The 20000-nt window shown below is 44.7% G+C and overlaps 1 protein-coding gene across 1 annotated transcript in view; it reads right to left on the reverse strand.

The window, feature by feature from the left end:
- LOC143127170 (neurexin-2-like) overlaps positions 1–20000 on the reverse strand; it is a 688425-nt gene that overhangs the window by 498378 nt on the left and 170047 nt on the right. Inside the window, exon 4 of the mRNA XM_076288483.1 lies at positions 14686–14715. Coding sequence (XP_076144598.1) covers positions 14686–14715 — 30 coding nt within the window. The remainder of the gene's footprint in view (positions 1–14685; positions 14716–20000) is intronic.

Here is a 20000-nt window from a genome sequence, read left to right on the forward strand (position 1 = left end):
TTTAAATTTATGCCAACTTTCACTTTTACTACACTACATTTCCTAGATAAAATGTATACTTTTACTCCGTTATATGTCCACTAAGCATCTTCGTTACTCGTTACTAAAACATATAATTAGAAGAAATGTGTGTGACTGCAATAAGGGAGGTTTGGCGAATCACTGCTCCTAGATTGCATTACGCACACTCCGCACGCTGCGCGCTCTATTTCAGCTCTTGTTTGTTGCTAAAGGAGGAGGACGCACAACTGAAACCGCCATGGAAGCACGAGCACCTACTGGAGGACCTCCCGTTATCATAGACGACCACCCAGACGATAGTGGTGAACTCGGTGAACAGGGTAGTGGTGGAGATAACGTCATACACCCGTGGCCGTATTTGCAAGAAATGTTTCTGGGAGCTTTCTGTGAAGCTGAACACTCCGCTACCTGCCTCAGCGGCCTGTGAAAGGCTATTTAGCATCTCAGGACTTGTCTTCAGTCCAAGAAGAGTAATCAGGCCCGGGGTGGACAATCGGGAGAATTCCCGGTGGGCCGCTTCACTTTTGGGCCGGTCGAGGAAACAAATATTGACATTTGTCACGTTAGTCTATCTTTTCTTAAAGTAGGACACGTTCTGTGCATGACACTAATGCAATGCCTCTGCATGGGTTGTAGCCTATGTGAGGGAGTTCTGCCCTCCCAAAAAGAGTTGGTTGGGTCCATATAGCCCGTCTTTTCCAAAAAGTTTTCTCAGATACGGATAGCCGAGCCGGCCCTACAGTAGACACAAGCGTCAGGAAGGATGGATGGTAGAAAGAGGCCAGGAGAGACTGAGCAGCAGATCAACCAGTCGACCACTGAAAATGAAATAAATAAAGTTATTTAATTTAAGAAAGAGCAATTACCCTACATGATAAACCTATACCTTGTTTGCTCAGAAGAGGGTGTAGTAAAGGAGTAGGCTACATCACCAAACAACAATATAGCCTACCCATGCAAAAAACATGTAGCCTAAACATTAGTTAAATGTGCCTCTTTGTGGAAGTGTGGGATAAGCTACATTTCAAAGGCTTTCTTTCTTTCTTTCTGTTTTTGTTAACTTGTGGAATAGTGGAATATCTTTAGTTAACTTTTCAGTTGAAGTGAATTATTATATAACCTTTACACATTTGTTGAACCATGGTACTAATAAAAACTACAGGATAGTAAGAGCTGAAATGTTGCTTCATTTATCCAATTTCCACCACTATGGAAAACTTGGGCCGGTCTTGGGCCTGAAACTCCCTGGCACTGAATTCTGGCAACTTTGAAAACCAGCTTCTTTTGAAGATGAACAGACACCTTTTCAGTTTCAACTAATGACTGGCATATTAGTAGCTGCTGGACATAGGTGGCCTGTGTGTGTGTGTGTGTGTGTGAGAGAGAGAGAGAGAGATAGTGACCTGGGGAGTAAGTAAGCCCTAGAAATGCTCATACCACATGACCAAACTTGTGCCTGAAAAGTCCTAGAAAAGAATGTGATTTTGATTTGATGAGTGAGATTAAGAAGATATGGGAACCCTGAATATGCTTTATGCTTTACTATAAGAAAGCCAAAATAAAGTTCACAATAAAAGTTCCAAATAAAACCGCTTGCTTTTTACTTTTACTTCAAATACTTAAGTACATTAAATATCAAAAAATTACTTTTGATACTTAAGTACAGTATATATCAGATACTTTAAGACTTTTACTTAAGTAATATTCTAAAAGGTAACTTTCACTTCTACCAAAGTCTTTTTCTAGTATGATACTTGTACTTTTACTCAAGTATTGCTTTCTAGTACTTTATACAACACTGGTGTGTGTTAATGTGTGTGTGTGTGTTAATGTGTGTGTGTGTGTGTGTTAATGTGTGTGTGTTCCTGTGTGTGTGTGTTAATGTGTGTGTGTGTGTGTGTTAATGTGTGTGTGTTCCTGTGTGTGTGTGTTAATGTGTGTGTGTGTGTGTGTTAATGTGTGTGTGTGTTAATGTGTGTGTGTTAATGTGTGTGTGTGTGTTAGTGTGTGTGTGTGTGTTAATGTTTGTGTGTATGCGTGTGTGTTTTATCTTGGTAGAATCAAGGTGAATTGTTTGTTTGTGTGTGTGTGTGTGTGTGTGTGTGTGTGTGTGTGTGTGAAAACTGTAGCTTAATAAATCTAGATTACAAGTTCTGAATTAGGAAGAACAACATTGTTTTACATGTCCAGGCCATGAGGAAAATAATAATCTTATGAAAATAATAGATATCTTAGCATGTTTGAGCAACACACATTGACAAGATCAAAAGAGCAAAAAAAGAGCAAAATAAAAGATCTATCAAACGACTGCGGGTGAAAAACAATGAATCCCATCTGGGTCGGCAGAAACTGGTGGGTGTTGGCTCACCCTTTACGCCTTGTGTTTTATTATTGACGGCTGCCGCTACAACTCACTCAAGAGCCTCCAGCTGATAACAAAATACTGCCGCTCACTCACACATTCACTAGAGCTACAAAATATGAGCACATTTCTCCTGAACTCGCTTCTCTTCGCTAGCCCACATCATAAACCCAATCGATTTCATAATACTGCTGCTAACATACTAAGCCCTGAAGGGTCTAGCTCCATACTGCCTTTGGGAATTGCTAGCTTCACTCTGCTCTTCAAGAACTCTTTAATCTCCAAATGTAGGCCTGGATATGAAACGTAGGCCTGGATATGTATAAGTAAGAGTATTTGATCCCGTGAGGGAAATTTGGTCTCTGCATTTATCCCAATCCGTGAATTAGTGAAACACACACAGCACACAGTGAACACACAGTGAGGTGAAGCACACACTAATCCCGGCGCAGTGAGCTGCCTGCATCAACAGCGGAGCTCGGGGAGCAGTGAGGGGTCAGGTGCCTTGCTCAAGGGGAGCAGTGAGGGGTTAGGTGCCTTGCTCAAGGGGAGCAGTGAGGGGTCAGGTGCCTTGCTCAAGGGGAGCAGTGAGGGGTTAGGTGCCTTGCTCAAGGGGAGCATTGAGGGGTCAGGTGCCTGGCTCAAGGGGAGCATTTTGGGGTTAGGTGCCTTGCTCAAGGGGAGCAGTGAGGGGTCAGGTGCCTTGCTCAAGGGGAGCATTGAGGGGTCAGGTGCCTGGCTCAAGGGGAGCATTGAGGGGTTAGGTGCCTTGCTCAAGGGGAGCAGTGAGGGGTCAGGTGCCTTGCTCAAGGGGAGCATTGAGGGGTCAGGTGCCTTGCTCAAGGGGAGCAGTGAGGGGTCAGGTGCCTGGCTCAAGGGGAGCAGTGAGGGGTTAGGTGTCTTGCTCAAGGGCACTTCAGCCGTGCCTAGGAACACGGCAACGTTTTGGGTAAATGAGCTTATGTTCTGTCTACCCCAGAGATAGATAAGAGAATGCAGACCCTTCTCCTCTCTGTGCATGCAATAACCCTGTCTGACACTGTTAGCCTAGCTTAGCATAATTCATTGGAAGTGGGTTGGACCAGTTATCCTACAGCTTCCTTTTTGCTATAGGCTAGCTATAGGCTAACTGGTCCAACCCACTTAGAGCTTTAACACGCTCCTCTTTATCATACTCCATAGATAGTCATGGTGTGCCCGTTATCATTCTCTATAGATAGTCATGGTCTTCTCTTTATCATTATATATAGATAGTCATGGTGTTCTCGTTATCATTATATATAGATAGTCATGGTCTTCTCTTTATCATTATATATAGATAGTCATGGTGTTCTCGTTATCATTATATATAGATAGTCATGGTGTTCTCTTTATCATTATATATAGATAGTCATGGTGTGCTCGTTATCATTATATATAGATAGTCATGGTGTTCTCGTTATCATTATATATAGATAGTCATGGTGTTCTCGTTATCATTCTCCATAGATAGTCATGGTGTGCTCATTATCATGGTGTGCTCATTATCATGGTGTGCTCATTATCATGGTGTGCTCATTATCATTATATATAGATAGTCATGGTGTGCTCATTATCATGGTGTGCTCATTATCATGGTGTGCTCATTATCATTATATATAGATAGTCATGGTGTGCTCATTATCATGGTGTGCTCGTTATCATGGTGTGCTCGTTATCATGGTGTGCTCGTTATCATGGTGTGCTCATTATCATGGTGTGCTCATTATCATGGTGTGCTCGTTATCATTATATATAGATAGTAATGGTGTGCTCATTATCATGGTGTGCTCAGGTTCAGCACTTATTGCTGAAGCTCTGGATGCCGTTGCTGCTTCTGCTTTGCAACCGGCACACCAGTCGTAGCTGGTATAGCAGGCTCCAGACCAGTGTGTGGTGTTGGACTAGTGTGTGTGTGTGTTTGAGTGGTATTGGACCAGTGTGTGTGTGTGTGATGTTGGACTAGTGTGTGTATGAGAGTGGTGTTGGACTAGTGTGTGTGTGAGAGTGTGTGTGAGTGGTGTTGGACTAGTGTGTGTGTGTGTGTGTGTGTGTGTGTGTGTGTGTGTGTGTGTGTGTGTGTCTTGGACTAGTGTGTGTCATCCCTAGCTGCCGTAAGCCTATACTGGCCAGGACCTCCCATCTGTCAGGCTCCTCTTTTGTCTGCCATCTGTCTGGCTACTGTGATACACTGTTGAGAGAGGAGTGTGTGTGTCTGGCTACTGTGATACACTGTTGAGAGAGGAGTGTGTGTGTGTGGCTACTGTGATACACTGTTGAGAGAGGAGTGTGTGTGTGTGGCTACTGTGATACACTGTTGAGAGAGGAGTGTGTGTGTGTGGCTACTGTGATACACTGTTGAGAGAGGAGTGTGTGTGTGTGGCTACTGTGATACACTGTTCAGAGAGGAGTGTGTGTGTGAGCATCTAGCCAAATAGCAATCTCATCTCCCCATACAAAGAAAGACTCATTGTTTCTTATATAGTTAAAGATTAAGAACTACACTGCAGTTTGTATTACCTTAAATCTCACACCTACCAATTACAGGCCAGCTGGGTACGAGGGCATTGCTATTGGTTTGGGGCATGTGTGTTGGTTTGGAGCATATGTATTGGTTTGGGGCATGTGTGTTGGTTTGGGGCATATGTATTGGTTTGGGGCATGTGTGTTGGTTTGGGGCATATGTATTGGTTTGGGGTATATGATGTGTGTGTGTTAATGCCCTCTGTGTCACTCAAGGGCAAGCTGCTGTGAGGTGTGGAGCATTGATTTCTTCCGCTCTTTGCCAGTCGTGTGTGAAGCACAGACACACCTGGCCGAAGCCTCTGAAGTGGATGAGACAGACACACACACACACACACACACACACACAGACACACACGCAGACACACCTGGCTGAAGCCTCCGACGTGGACGACAGACCACATGTCTAAGCCTCACTGCACTCCATCTAATCTCCTCCCTCTTTTCCTGTCCTCTCCTCCCCTCTTTTCCTCTGCTCTTTTTCTCTTCCTCTCCTCCCCTCTTTTCCTCTCCTCCCCTCTTTTCCTCTTCTCTTTCTGATCCTCTCCTCCCCTCTTTTCCTCTGCTCTTTCTCTCTTCATCTAGCTCCCCCCTCTCTCCATCTCCTCTGCTCCATCCATCTTTCCTCCTCCTCTTTCCCACTATCCCCTTTCCTTCCTCCCTCTTTTCTCCCATTTTCCTCTGCTCTTTCTCTCTTCCTCTCCTCCCCTCTTTTCCTCTGCTCTTTATCTCTATTTCTCTCTCTTCCCCTCCATCTTTCTTCTCCTCAATCCATCTCCTCTCCTCCCTTTTTCCTGTTCTCCTCACTACCTCTATCGGCATCTCCTCCCTCCTCCTCTTGTTCTGTCTCTATGTCATCCTCCTTTCCTCTCCTCCTCTTGCCTTCCTCTACAGTGCATGCAGAAAGTATAGGTTACAGCCTTATTCCAAAATGGATTAAATTTATTTTTTTCCTCAAAATTCTACACATAATACCCCATAATGACAACTTAAAAAAAGTTTGTTAGAGATTTTTGCAAACGTATTAAAAATAAAAAACAAAGAAATTACTTGTAGATAAGTATTCACAGCCTTTGTGATTAAGCTCAAAATTGAGCTCAGGTGCATTCTGTTTCCACTGATCATCTTTGAGATGTGTCTACAGCTTAATTGGAGTCCACCTGTGGGAAATTCTGTGGATTGGACATGATTTGGAAAGACGACAAAACAAGCATAAAGTCAAAGGAATTGTCTTTAGACCTCCGAGGATTGTCTCGAGGCACAGATCTGGGTACAGAACAGTTTCTGCTGCTTTAAAGACCTCCGAGACAGGATTGTCTCGAGGCACAGATCTGGGTACAGAACATTGTCTGCTGCTTTAAAGACCTCCGAGACAGGATTGTCTCGAGGCACAGATCTGGGTACAGAACATTGTCTGCTGCTTTAAAGACCTCCGAGACAGGATTGTCTCGAGGCACAGATCTGGGTACAGAACATTGTCTGCTGCTTTAAAGACCTCCGAGACAGGATTGTCTCGAGGCACAGATCTGCGTACAGAACAGTTTCTGCTGCTTTAAAGACCTCCGAGACAGGATTGTCTCGAGGCACAGATGTGGGTACAAGTAACATGACACTGTCATGAACGTGTTATAAACAATTATAAACGTTTATGACATAACACTTCTGTCTTCAAACAAATATGTCTCATTCGAATTCCATGCCATCACAGTGATCGCCCCAGCAAAACTCTACGTGCTGGTCATCTACCGCCCTCCAGGCCAACTAGGCGACTTTTTGGACGAACTTGACACTCTGCTGTCCTCCATCCCTGAGCATGACTGTCCGCTTCTTGTCCTCGGCGATATCAACATCCACTTAGATGCCCCAGGCTCAGCGGACTTTTTGGCCCTGATCCACTCCTTTGACCTCAAACTGGTTCAAAGCCCACCGACACACAAAGCTGGCAAAGAGCTTGACTTGATCTTCACTCGGAACTGCAGCACAGACACCCTCACGGTGACGCCTCTCCATCTTTCTGACCACTTCTTCATCCAGTTCAACGTCAGCCTGACAGAACAGCCTCCGGCTCCTCAGCCGATGGTCACGTTCCGCCGCAACATCCGGAACCTGTCTCCAACGCACTTTTCCTCTGTGGTTGCCTCCGGTCTACCTCCACTCAACACCTTCTCCTCTCTGGAGGTTAATGAGGCCACAGACTCGCTCTGCTCCACACTGAGCTCGTGTCTAGACGAGCTGTGCCCTCTTACCACAAGGCCAGCTCGATCGATCCAAACACTCTCATCCATGGCTAAATGATACCATCCGATCGCAGCGCACCAAACTCAGAGCCGCGGAGAGGAAATGGCACAAATCCAAACTAACTGATGACCTCAAAAACTACCAGACACTCCTGACCTCCTTCTCAGCCAGCATCACTGCTGCTAAGACGGCTATCTACAATGACAAAATCAACAGCGCTACAGACACTCGAAAGCTTTTTTCAACCTTCAAATCGCTACTCAACCCTCAGATGCCTCCTCCTCCATCCAGCCTTACTGCAGACACCCTCGCCTCATTTTTTACAAATAAAGTGGCGGCAATCAGCAGTCAATTCTCTACATGCCCACTCAACGCATCTGACTCAGATACCGCACTCCTACAACCTCTAGGGACTGCTAGATCATCCTTTTCAGCATTCACGCCTCTCTCCGAGAATGAAGTATCTAGACTCCTGACATGCAGCCGTCCTACCACATGCTCACTGGACCCTATACCTACGAGCCTACTTCAGTCCATCAGCCCGACCATCGCACCAGCTATCACACACGTGATCAATGCCTCGCTAACCTCCGGCACATTTCCAACAGCGTTCAAAATGGCCCGGGTAACACCGTTACTTAAGAAAGCTTCTCTCAACCCTGCTCAAGTCGAGAACTACCGCCCTGTCTCACTCCTGCCTTTCCTATCCAAAGGCATTGAACGAGCAGTCTCCAAACAGGTCTCTGACTTCCTTTCACAGAACAACCTTCTGGATCCAAATCAGTCTGGGTTCAAAAGCGGCCACTCTACCGAAACGGCTCTGCTGTCTGTAACAGAAGCCTTAAAAGAAGCCAGGGCGACCGCTCGGTCATCAGTACTCATTCTGCTTGACTTATCGGCTGCCTTTGACACGGTTAATCACCGCATCCTTCTCTCTATACTCGCTAACATGGGAATCTCCGGTTCTGCTCTCTCCTGGTTTGAATCCTACCTCACAGGACGCTCGTTTAACGTATCATGGCTTGGTCAGCTATCTGCACCTCACCATCTCACCACAGGGGTCCCCCAGGGCTCAGTACTGGGCCCCCTTCTCTTTGCTATCTACACCACCTCCTTGGGACAGATTATCCGTTCGCATGGCTTCTCATACCACTGCTATGCAGACGACACACAGCTCTATCTGTCCTTTCCACCTGATGACCCCTTGGTTTCAGCACGGATCTCGGATTGCCTCTCAGACATAGCTACATGGATGAAGGCACACCACCTCCAGCTGAACCTCTCAAAGACTGAACTGCTGGTCCTCCCAGCTAAACATACACCACGACATCAACATCAAATTTGACTCCCTGTCTGTTTCACCTACCAGGACTGCAAGAAATCTAGGAGTTGTTCTCGACAACCAACTAAACTTCTCAGATCATGTTGCCTCAGTCGCCCGGTCATGCCGTTTCGCACTCTACAATATACGGAAAATCAGGACTTACTTAACTCAAGATGCTACCCAACTTCTGGTTCAGGCAATAGTCATCTCACGACTCGACTACTGCAACGCCCTCCTGACAGCCTGCGCAGTGAAACCACTTCAGATGATCCAGAACGCGGCGGCGCGCCTGGTCTACAACCAACCCAAGAGGGCACATGTTACCCCGCTACTCATCCAGCTACATTGGCTACCTATGGCGGCCCGCATCAAATTCAAGGCTCTAACGCTTGCCTACAAAGTAGTCTCCGGTTCTGCTCCCACCTACTTGAATGCCTTCATACAGACATACGCTACCTCCAGACCGCTGCGCTCCTCAGACGAACGACGTCTAGCTCTACCTCCGGTACTCTCAGGCCAATCCAAACTTTTCTCATCTGTTGTTCCTCGTTGGTGGAACACACTGCCAGTTCCTACAAGGGCAGGGACATCCCTCTCCATTTTCAAAAAACTCCTGAAGACCCAGCTCTTTAGAGAACATCTCCTCTCATAGCAACACTTACAACAAGTCTTGCTGATCCTAGCACTCACCAGCCGTCTTAAACGGACACGTAACTGTTTAAAAACAGCACTCACTGATGCACTTATTCTTACTGTACTTATTCTTATGTTTTTCAAATTGTCCTAATATTGTTGATAATTGCTCTAAAACTTAAACTGTTTACCATGTTGTTAGTCGCTTTGGTTAAAAATGCGTCAGCCAAATGTAATGTAATGTAATGTAATGTAATGTAATGTAATGTAATGTAATGTAATGTCATTAACTCATTGAATGCCAAGCTGTTTTCGGAAGCTTTGTCCTAGAGTGCCAGCAATCTAGACCATTGTTGATGATTTTTGTACAGCCACAGCATATTCTGTGTTATAGCTATGAACACATACAATGGCTTGGGTAAAAGGTGAGACTTTAAGCTCTCAGTGGGTGCAAACCGTGTATTTCTACACGCCTCTGTTCCTGAGAAATCCTAAGCTAAACATTGGCTAGTTTTCATCAAAATCGCTGTTTTTTTTCTAGAAATGGAGATTTCACGTCTTTCATGAAATATGAAGTGTTGCCTGTAAACTATTTTACGGGAAGTGATCAGCGAGACCTGGCGAGACTGCCACCTAGTGATAGACCCATGAAAATGGCCTGGTTTTGACCTGACGTGCATGCGTCACTGATTCGACCCAAAGCGGCAACCGAGTTTTGATAAAATGTCCAGATAAAATGTCCAGATTGTGTGTTTTCATGAGTTTTCGATCATCATATATTTTATTTCCATTCATCACAGAGTTCCAAAATCACATATAAGGTGTGTTAGAGTGTCTAGTTTCGTAATAAAATTAAAAAAAAACGTAATATTACATTTTTGGCACTCAATGAGTTAAGTGTCATTCGGTTTTTGTCATAACAAGTTAGGTGTCATTAAGTGTCATTCGGTTTTTGTCATAACAAGTTAGGGTTAGGAAATTAGAATTAAAATTTTCTTTGGTGAGTGGTTGTTTGGACCATTATGCACTGGCCAGTTGTCCCCGCCCCACTAATCCCATCTAAAAGTCAAATAAAATAAAATAAAATAAAATAAAATAAAATAAAATAAAACAGAATAAAATATAAGTTAAAAGTATAAAGAGAGGAGCTGTAAAAAAGACACAGAGTGGTTTAAAATTTCAATTTAATTTTTCATTAAAACCTGTTGGGTGTAATGTTTGAAGTTTTAAAATCCACAATCTCTCTGCTCTTTTCCTCTGTAAAACAGTCCAGCCTGGGTTCCCTTCAAGGCCACAGACCCTCAAATGTGTGATGTCGTGCGTCTGGAAGTGTGTGACGAGGTAAGTGTTGAGTGTATTTTTTTGTATGTTGTGCAGATGTTGTTTGAGGCGTGTGCGTAGTGTATGTCCAGTTTCCCCGATGTACAACATGTGACAATAAGTACAGGTGATGGCATAAACTATATTGGGAGTGTCTAAATTTAAAGGGTTAATGGGTGCAGAGCAGTGACTGTGAATATTAGTGATGAATAAGTGAGGGGTGAAGTGTAGGTTTTCTTTAGGGGGTGGGGGTTGTAGGTGACGGGTGAAGGTGGTGCGTATGAGGAGGTCCTTGAGGTTTTTATTTCGTCTATATGCAGAGATGAGTGTGTGGTGTTGGAAGGTGGGGTCTGTTGTTTGGAATTCAGTATAATGTTGTTTCAGTGTGTGGTGTAGGTGTTGTATGCCGTGTGAATAGGTGCCAATAAGGGGCAGGAGATGGAATGAATACTTTCTGTATGTACTCTAAATCATCCTCCTTTCCTCTCCTCCTCTTGTCCTCTATATCATCCTCCTTTCCTCTCCTGCTCTTGTCCTCTATATCATCCTCCTTTCCTCTCCTCCTCTTGTCCTCTATATCATCCTCCTTTCCTCTCATCCTCTTGTCCTCTATATCATCCTCATTTCCTCTCCTCCTCTTGTCCTCTATATCATCCTCCTTTCCTCTCATCCTCTTGTCCTCTATATCATCCTCATTTCCTCTCCTCCTCTTGTCCTCTATATCATCCTCCTTTCCTCTCATCCTCTTGCCCTCTATATCATCCTCATTTCCTCTCCTCCTCTTGTCCTCTATATCATCCTCCTTTCCTCTCCTCCTCTTGTTCTGCCTCTATATCATCCTCCTCTCCTCTCCTCCTATCATTCTGCCTCTATGTTGTTAGATTTTAGTGGTTTTCTGTATGTCATTCTTTTGGTTTTTTGTTTAAAATACTGCAGAAAGTGTGGGGACAGGACATTTATTGTAAGTAGACCGAATGTTGTCACCTTACAATAGCAAATGGTGTACCTAACTAATTGTTCCCCACAAGAGACATCTTAATTGAATAAGGGTATATCACTACCTGTTCCCCCCCCCTCCAATTTGACCCCAGACGTGAATGTATATTCTGGTACTATAATTAGCCAGGTTTCCTAGATCTTTGCTTCAGTTCATTACCTTGGCTTCACCTTGCAACACTGGTCAACTGTGTCTCCATTTGGAATTAAGGAGACAATTTTAATAGCATTCTTCAATATCATCCTTCTTTCCACTCCTCCTCTTGTCCTGCCTCTCTATCATTTCCTTTGTTCTCCTCTCCTCCCTCCATTCTATCCATCTCCTCCCAGTCCCCTTACCCTCCAGATTTCATGGAATAATCTCTCTCTCTGTCTCTCTCTCTTTCTCATTCTCTCTCTCTCAACCTTTCAACGTGTATAGGCCCCTGCCTCTCCAATCTGCCATTGAAACTATGAAACTATGCCATTGAAGCTTCTCGTCCACGCTTTCATAACACAGACCACATAAACACACACTCTCTCTCTCTCTCTCACACGCACACACACCTATGTGTGTTCAAACACACACCTATTCAACGCAGAGCGAGGCTAGGGTGCTGACAATGGTGGTTGGAAATTCCAATTGAAAACTGCGTCATTCACTTAAGTCCTTTGCTTTATTCCTCCACCAAACAAGTTTATCGATTTGGCCCGTCCAAGACGTCTCTCCATCAACCCCATGTGCCAACAACCATATTGAATAGAGCAGATCAATATTGGGCCTACAAGAGGAGGTTCTGATTCAACAGAGCCAGATCACCTGCTCGGCCCCACTGGGTCGGCCCTTGATTGCTACTTTCAGAGATGCCTGCTCTGCAGTTGCTTTCTGCTGGATGTGCGGGGCTTTGTGTTCACCTATTAACCAGGGGGGAAATGTAGCTTTCTTTTGCTGACTTTGTGCTGTTTGTGAGCATACCTATGATGCTCTGGCCAAGACAAGTGTTTCCCATCTGAAAAGTATACTAATGTACCTCTTGCATGCATATGTCTGTATTTCTGTGTGTGTGTGTGTGTGTGTGTGTGTGTGTCTGCATTTGTGTCAGTATCTATTGTCTGTGTGTATGTGTGTGTCTCTGTGTGTCTCTCTGTGTGTGTGTGTGTGTGTGTGTGTGTGTGTGTGTGTGTGTGTGTGTGTGTGTGTGTGTGTGTGTGTCTGCAAACAGGAGGAAAAAAATAAACAAACACAAATCAACAAACAAAAGTGCATTACAGCCCCCAGCCCCCTTGACGGAGAGGTCTCTCCACTGATCTCTGGGATAGTGGACGGCAGGCAGGCAGGGGGGGGGGGGGCTGCAGATAGAGTGCTGGAGAGGAAAACGCAACTAATGCCCGATTTTCCATTCCTGCCGTGCGTCCAATTATCCTCCCCGCCATCCTGTGCTGTCCTGCGCCGGCACGCTTCCCGTGTGTGTGTGTGTGTGTGTGTGTGTGTGTGTGTGTGTGTGTCTGTGTGTGTGTGTGTGCGGCGAGAGTACACAGCTAGCCAAGTAGCTTTAGGTAAACAGACCAAAGAGAAATCAAAATGTCATCGACAGAGACGCCCCTGCATTGATATGAGCAGATTTGGGACACAAGGAGCGGCAGTGGACTCAACGTGTGTGTGTGTGTGTGTGTGTGTGTGTGTGTGTGTGTGTGTGTGTTGCTGATGGAGTATGTTAAAATAATCTGTGGCTGACTCGTGCTGCTCGCTCGCTCGTTCCGTCGCTCGCTGGTAAACACATCTCTGGCTCTGGTGTTTTAGTGACCTGCTGCTTCCTCTCAAGAGCCGCCGTGCTTCCCTGACAGCGAGAAATGGCTTCCATGGAGATGAGGCCGGCCTGGGGGACGCCGAGGCCTGGAGCAGCCTGCACAGGGCCAGGTGCAGCTCATTATTTGTGCATTTCATGCAGAGCTTAGCAAAAACACATTTCTGTTGGGTTGAGATGATGAAGCTTTGCAAAGCTTTGTTTGTTGTTGTTGTTGTTGTTGTTGTTGTTGCACTGGAGGTTTGTATTTGGAGTGTTTGTGTTGAGTCTGTGACGCGTTAAGTGTGGCCCTCTGGAGGCTCTCTGCAGTGCAGTGCTGCTGTGTAAATCTGAGCTAGGCTGGGCGGTGGCACTCAGCACAGTGTGTTGCTTTAAGCAAAGGTCAGAGCGGTCCCTGGCCAATCACTGCTCAGCATCCAGGCCGTACCTGCGAACTTCCTAACCCAGCTGGGCCACTGGAGATGCAATGGGGTGCGTGCGCGCGCATGTGTGTGTGTCTGTGTTATCACAGATAAAGGTCGCTCAGAGAGCAGGGTAGCTCTCCATGGACAGACTAAAGAGTCTCTGAGAGTGTGTGTGTGTGTGTGTGTGTGTGTGTGTAGAGAGAGAGAACATGAAAGAGAGAGGTAGAGAGGGAAGGACGGAGTTAGAGAGAGATAAAACAGTACCAAAAGACATATAGCAAACAGCTTGTCTGTAAATCTTCCAACCACATGATGCAACAGATTGGGGGTTTTCAGCTAGCCTAGCAGCACACTTTCTTAGAGGCTCCAGCGCTGAGCATCGTATGAACACTTGTAATCGTATCTACTACACATATGCCAAACAATGAGAATGACGCAGAGTGTAGCCACCTCTGTGCATTCTGAACACGCATGCAGAGTCACCCCTCTATGTCTTCACCTCAGTTTTTTATTCTTTAAAACCCAGGGGTTGGCATCACCTCTCACCTTTCACCTCTCCCCTGGGTCACATCACAGTTTCAGCATGTCAACATGACACAGTGTACACAACTCTTTACCAACCCAAGCACATAGGAGAGAGAGAGAGCAGAAAAGCATTACCTTCAGTCGAAGGGGTCGAAGGTCAAAGGTCAACCGCCGGGGGTGGTGATGGACGAAGACAGGAGAGGATGACAGACACGGGGGGTAATAGAGCACGAGGAACAGACAATGGACAGAGGAGAGGAAGAGGAGAGGAGGAGAGGAAGACAACCAAAACAGGAGGAACATGACAGAGAGAGAGGGAGGAGAGGAAGGAGGAGTGATATATAAAAGATAGCGAGGCCATGAGACAGGTAACATTGACACAGGAAGTAGGAGGAGGAGGAGGAGGAGGAAAAAGTGAGGGATGAAAAATGTGGACAAAAAAAAATGAGTTGATAGAAGACAGGGGGGAAGAAGTGTCTGGGGGTGTTTTTTTCTCTTTTTTTAATAAAAAGAACCAAAGAGTGAATGGACCCATACCTTGGTTGTTTAACGTCAGGTGCGCCAGACCTTGAAGGAAAGAACAGAAAGAAAAAAAGAAAGAAAGGAAAAAGGAAGGTCATAAAAAGCACGGGAGGAAAGAAAGCATTGTCACAACGTTGGACTGCAGTTTGTGACAGACATCCCAGGGCACACACGGATGTCGAGTTCAACTCAAAGAAAAACAGAGAGAGAGAGAGAGAGAGAGAGAGAGAGAGAGAGAGAGAGAGAGAGAGAGAGAGAGAGATAGAGAGAGAGAGAAAGAAAAAGAGAGAGAGAAAGAGAGAGAGACAGAGAGAGAGAAAGACAGAGAGAGAAAGACAGAGAGAGAGAGAAAGAGAGAGAGAGAAAGAGAGAGAAAGATACAGAAAAAGGAAGAATTAGAGAGAAAGTAAAAGACAAACAAAGAGAGAGAGAGAGAGAGAAAATTAACAAAATAGAGAAAGCAAAAAAGTGAAAGAGAGAGAGAGAGAGAGAGAGAGAGAGAGAGAGAGAGAAAATTAACAAAATAGAGAAAGCAAAAAAGTGAAAGAGAGAGAGAGAGAGAGAGAGAGAGAGAGAGAGAGAGAGAGAGAGAGAGAGACAGAAAACAAGCAAACACCTCAAGTGGGTTGAGTAGGGGGGTAGGGGGGTAGAAGAAAAAAAAAAGCATTTCTCTCCGTGCAACCCCTGGGCAGGCGATTGCGGACCCCGATGCTTTTTTTTTTCTCTGGATCACTAATGGAACACACACAGAACTGTTTGGCACAGGACGGACTCTCGGCCTTTAACTCTAACTCTAGACTCTGCCCTACAGCGTCACTGACCAGCACTCTGGGAACCTCATGCCAGCCCCACCACACGGGGGACACACACAAAGCATAACAAAGGGCAAAGGGGGAAAGTCGGAGGGGTCAAGGGGTCAAGGGTTCATATCAAGCAGCCTGAGCCCAATGCACAGGACAAACGGCAATCCAATCCAACCAAACGAGGACACGGCAGCAGGAGATTTAAAATAAACATCAAATCAAATAAAAAAAGTGTCAACACACAAACGGAAGCACAGAGGATTACTAGAGTCCCCCTGAATCTCAACCCGCCAGCACGCCGCGTGATTGACACATCCAATCGACTCCCAGGCTGCAGGTATTAAAAGAGTGCTTAAGCCAGCAGAAACAAGCTGCATAAGCCCGAGAATACATCTTGCTGCTTAACGTCACAAGATATTCTCCTCAAAGTGCCACCGTGAACGCTGTCCACCTCTCCAGGCGGACGCGGTGGGCACTCATCAGCTGGTACACACAGGGCATTCAGCCACATGCAGCATCTTACTGTCCATTTGAGACACACACACACATTTTACACACACACACACACACACACACACACACACACACACACACACACACACACACACACACACACACACACACAGCATCTTACTGTTCACCTGAGAAACGCACACACACACATTTTACAAACACACACATACACACACACAGCATCTTACTGTTCATCTGAGAAACACACACACACACACACACACAGCATCTTACTGTTCATCTGAGAAACACACACACACACATTTCACACACACACACACACACACACACACACACACACACACACACACACACACACACACAGCATCTAACTGTCCATCTGAGAAACACACACACACACACACACACACACACACATTTCACACACACACACACACACACACACACACACACACACACACACACACACACAAGAACAACCACATGCTATTTACTAAATAAACAGGATTTGACACGTTCTGTCATCTTCACCGGTGGCTTTTTTTTTCTTTCGTTGAAATGCTGAAATCTCAGAGTTTGTTCTTTCTTGTCAGGCTAGGTTGATGCATTTCACATAAATGTCATATTCTTTTGAGACCTCTGGACGTGACTGTCACATTCACTTCAGACCTACGGTGAGAAATATGACATTGCTTCAGCGGACTTGTGCCGGGTGAATGAGAAAGTATTTTTTTTACAGTTACCACAAGTGGAATTCTGACAGCTGCATGGAACACTCTAGAACACTCTCACTTCACCTTGCCTGAGTCCAGCACAGCCCAACGGACACTATTACTTTCAACCAGGAAGCGTCTGGACTGAGGTAAGCACAGTTACAAAACGACTTTCATACTTCAAAACTGCACACTCTTTTTATCCATCATTTTAATTACACCATGTGTACAGTTGGCTAATGCGCTCACCTCAGCAGATCCATCATTAGTGGAGAACATTAGGGCAGTGTGTGTGTGTGTGTGTGTGTGTGTGTGTGTGCGTGCGTGCGTGCGTGCGTGCGTGCGTGTTAATGCCTACTGGATCTGTAATTGTGTGATGGGGGTCCAATTCTCTGGCAATGATGTGCAGACAGCCATGGGAATACAAATCAGTCAGAGGGAAGAGGAGCGATGCACTGAAGAGCTGATGGATGCACTGGAGGCTACTGCAATCATATGCATACAGGCTGGAACACTGATACAGACGGACAATTATCTAGTCTTTCTTCCTTCATACAGTACATTCACTCCATCCATCTATCCATCCATCCATCCATCCATCCATCCATACACCCATCCATTCATAAATATTGTAGGTAAATTCTTGGAGTGATATAACAATACTTAACTCTTTCAGCCTTTCATTGGTACCTGTTATGCCATCTACAGTAATGTAAAAAACAAAACCCTTCTGCATATTGATGGTTATGAATGATATGATATGATGATCGACTGTCACTGTGCATTGATGCGACCTCTTTATACAGCCAGTTGATCAGAAACGAATAGCATTAAAACTGTCATAGAAAATGCATAGTAATCCTCTGAGTGAAGATGTCTCCATTGCGATCCAAGCTGACCTGATGTCTCCATAGCAATCCAAGCTGAGCTGATGTCTCCATAGCAATCCAAGCTGAGCTGATGTCTATGCTGAGTTCATTTGGATGGACACAGCACAGGCTGCAACAGCTAGGTGAGCGGAGTCCACTAATGTGCTTTTGGGAGCTGGTCCCTGACCTTGCTGTTAGATAATACAAGTGATAGCATGGCTAACACACTCTCTCTGCTGTGTGTGTGTGTGTGTGTGTGTGTGTGTGTGTGTGTGTGTGTGTGTGTGTGTGTGTGTGTGTGTTAGATAATAGAAGTGATAGCATGGCTAACACACTCTCTCTGCTGTGTGTGTGTGTGTGTGTGTGTGTGTGTGTGTGTGTGTGTGTTAGATAATAGAAGTGATAGCATGGCTAACACACTCTCTCTGGTGAGCAGTGGGGACAGCATCAGCATGTGCTGCAGGAATCCTAATCTGACTGGGGCAACATTCCTCATCCTCCTCATCCTCCTCCTCAACATCCTCTTATCACTTAGATGAAGCGACACATCTCATCTCATGCTGTGTGTGTGTGTGTGTGTGTGTGTGTGTGTGTGTGTGTGTGTGTGTGTGTGTGTGAGAGAGAGAGAGAGAGAGAGTTCAGTATATATGTGTGAGTGTATATTAATTGTATGTGTATGTATTACCTCTACTTGTATCATCCCAGCTTATGCTGGTAGCTGGTTTTAGCTGCTCATTGCTGGACCGAACGAGCAGCTGCTCCTCAAGACGGCGCCGCCATCGCCGTTACACCACCGGGCCTAGAGATGACGATGCTCGCCGTCATGGAGATGAGGCCTGACAACAATGAGACTGCCTGGCAACGACGTGCTCACAATGAAAAAGGACCAATGACACCACGGGCTGGGCGGAAGTGGGAAACGAAAATAAAAGAGAGAGAGTCAAAATGGATGAAAAGAAAAGGAATAAAGATGAAGAATATGAAAGAGATGAGGAGATGAGAAGTTGTTATCTCTGAAGGATTCCCAAAGTAGACCATCAGACCTGACGACAACAGAGCAGCCATCTTTAAATCTTCAAAGGATCCTCTGGGAGTTTATAGGCTTCATTTACTTTGGTTATTTCTTATTGTTGCTCTGACAACAGATGCAGAGGACTTAATCTGATACTCAGATTTCACACACACACACACACACACACACACACACACACACACACACACACACACACACACACACACACACACACACACACACACACACACTCACTCTCAATAAAACCTGAAGAATAACACAAAGATCCAAGGTCAGTATATCTCACCACTGAAATTATGTCTCCAATACCTTTGCTATCTTTAGTATATAATATCTATATATTTCTCTTTCTCTCTGCTGAATTATGTCTGCTATTCATTCAGTTTGTGCATCAGATATGCAATGTGTACATATTTCTATTTCAGTCTGTATATCTTTCTTTCCCTCTTTTCATAAGCGTCTTGTGTGATGAATGACTCTTTGTACCCACATGGAACATAACAACAACTGAAGAGACTACTATATACAACATGCACCGTAAAACTTCAGATAAAAAGCAACTAGAGAGACTACTACCATTATACAACATGTACCATAAAACTTCAAATAAAAACAACTGGAGAGACTACTACCATTATACAACATGTACCGTAAAACTTCAAATAAAAACAACTGGAGAGACTACTACCATTATACAACATGTACCGTAAAAATACCATTATACAACATGTACCGTAAAACTACCATTATACAACATGTATCGTAAAACTACCATTATACAACATGTACAGTACCGTAAAACTTCAAATAAAAACAATTGGAGAGACTACTACCATTATACAACATATACCGTAAAACTTCAAATAAAAACAACTGGAGAGGCTACTGTACTACCATTACACAACATGTAAAACTTCAGATAAAGCAGAGTCCCAAACAGACACGTCTCTTTTACACGCCTGGTGTTGCTACAGGTTTGGATAAATAAAGGCCGATCTCAAATAGAAGCCTGGTCTGTTTTTTAGTTTCCGTTTGTATTTAATTTCATAAAACCCGCCATATTGTCTGTTTAAGCCAGTGGTGGAGATTGTGCACGCTAAAATTCTGATTAGACGCCATTAATAAAGACTGCGGCGGTGAAAACCAGAGTTCCAAAATGTTTAAACGTTTATTCGATATGGACTATGTCCTACATTGTTCAGGTAATGTCATTTTGTTTCAAAGTTGCGCATTAGATAAAATATTTTTATTATGCTAGTAAAAAAAAAGTTTCACAAACAATCTTTTTTTCTAAATGTGTTTCTTTCAGTACCACCATGGCGAAAAAGTGAAATAACTGATTTGAAATTTAAGCTGCCAGAATTCGGAAGAAACTGTATGTTTCATTCGTCCCGACCAGAAAGAATGAATAAAACATTACACACATCCCATATTTGCT

The sequence above is a fragment of the Alosa pseudoharengus genome, unplaced genomic scaffold, assembly GCF_046254945.1.
Source record: "Alosa pseudoharengus isolate Yale_2024_CS ecotype anadromous, Long Island Sound unplaced genomic scaffold, YU_APseudo_1.1 YU_APseudo_1.1_scf_17, whole genome shotgun sequence".
Taxonomy (NCBI): Eukaryota; Metazoa; Chordata; class Actinopteri; order Clupeiformes; family Clupeidae; genus Alosa; species Alosa pseudoharengus.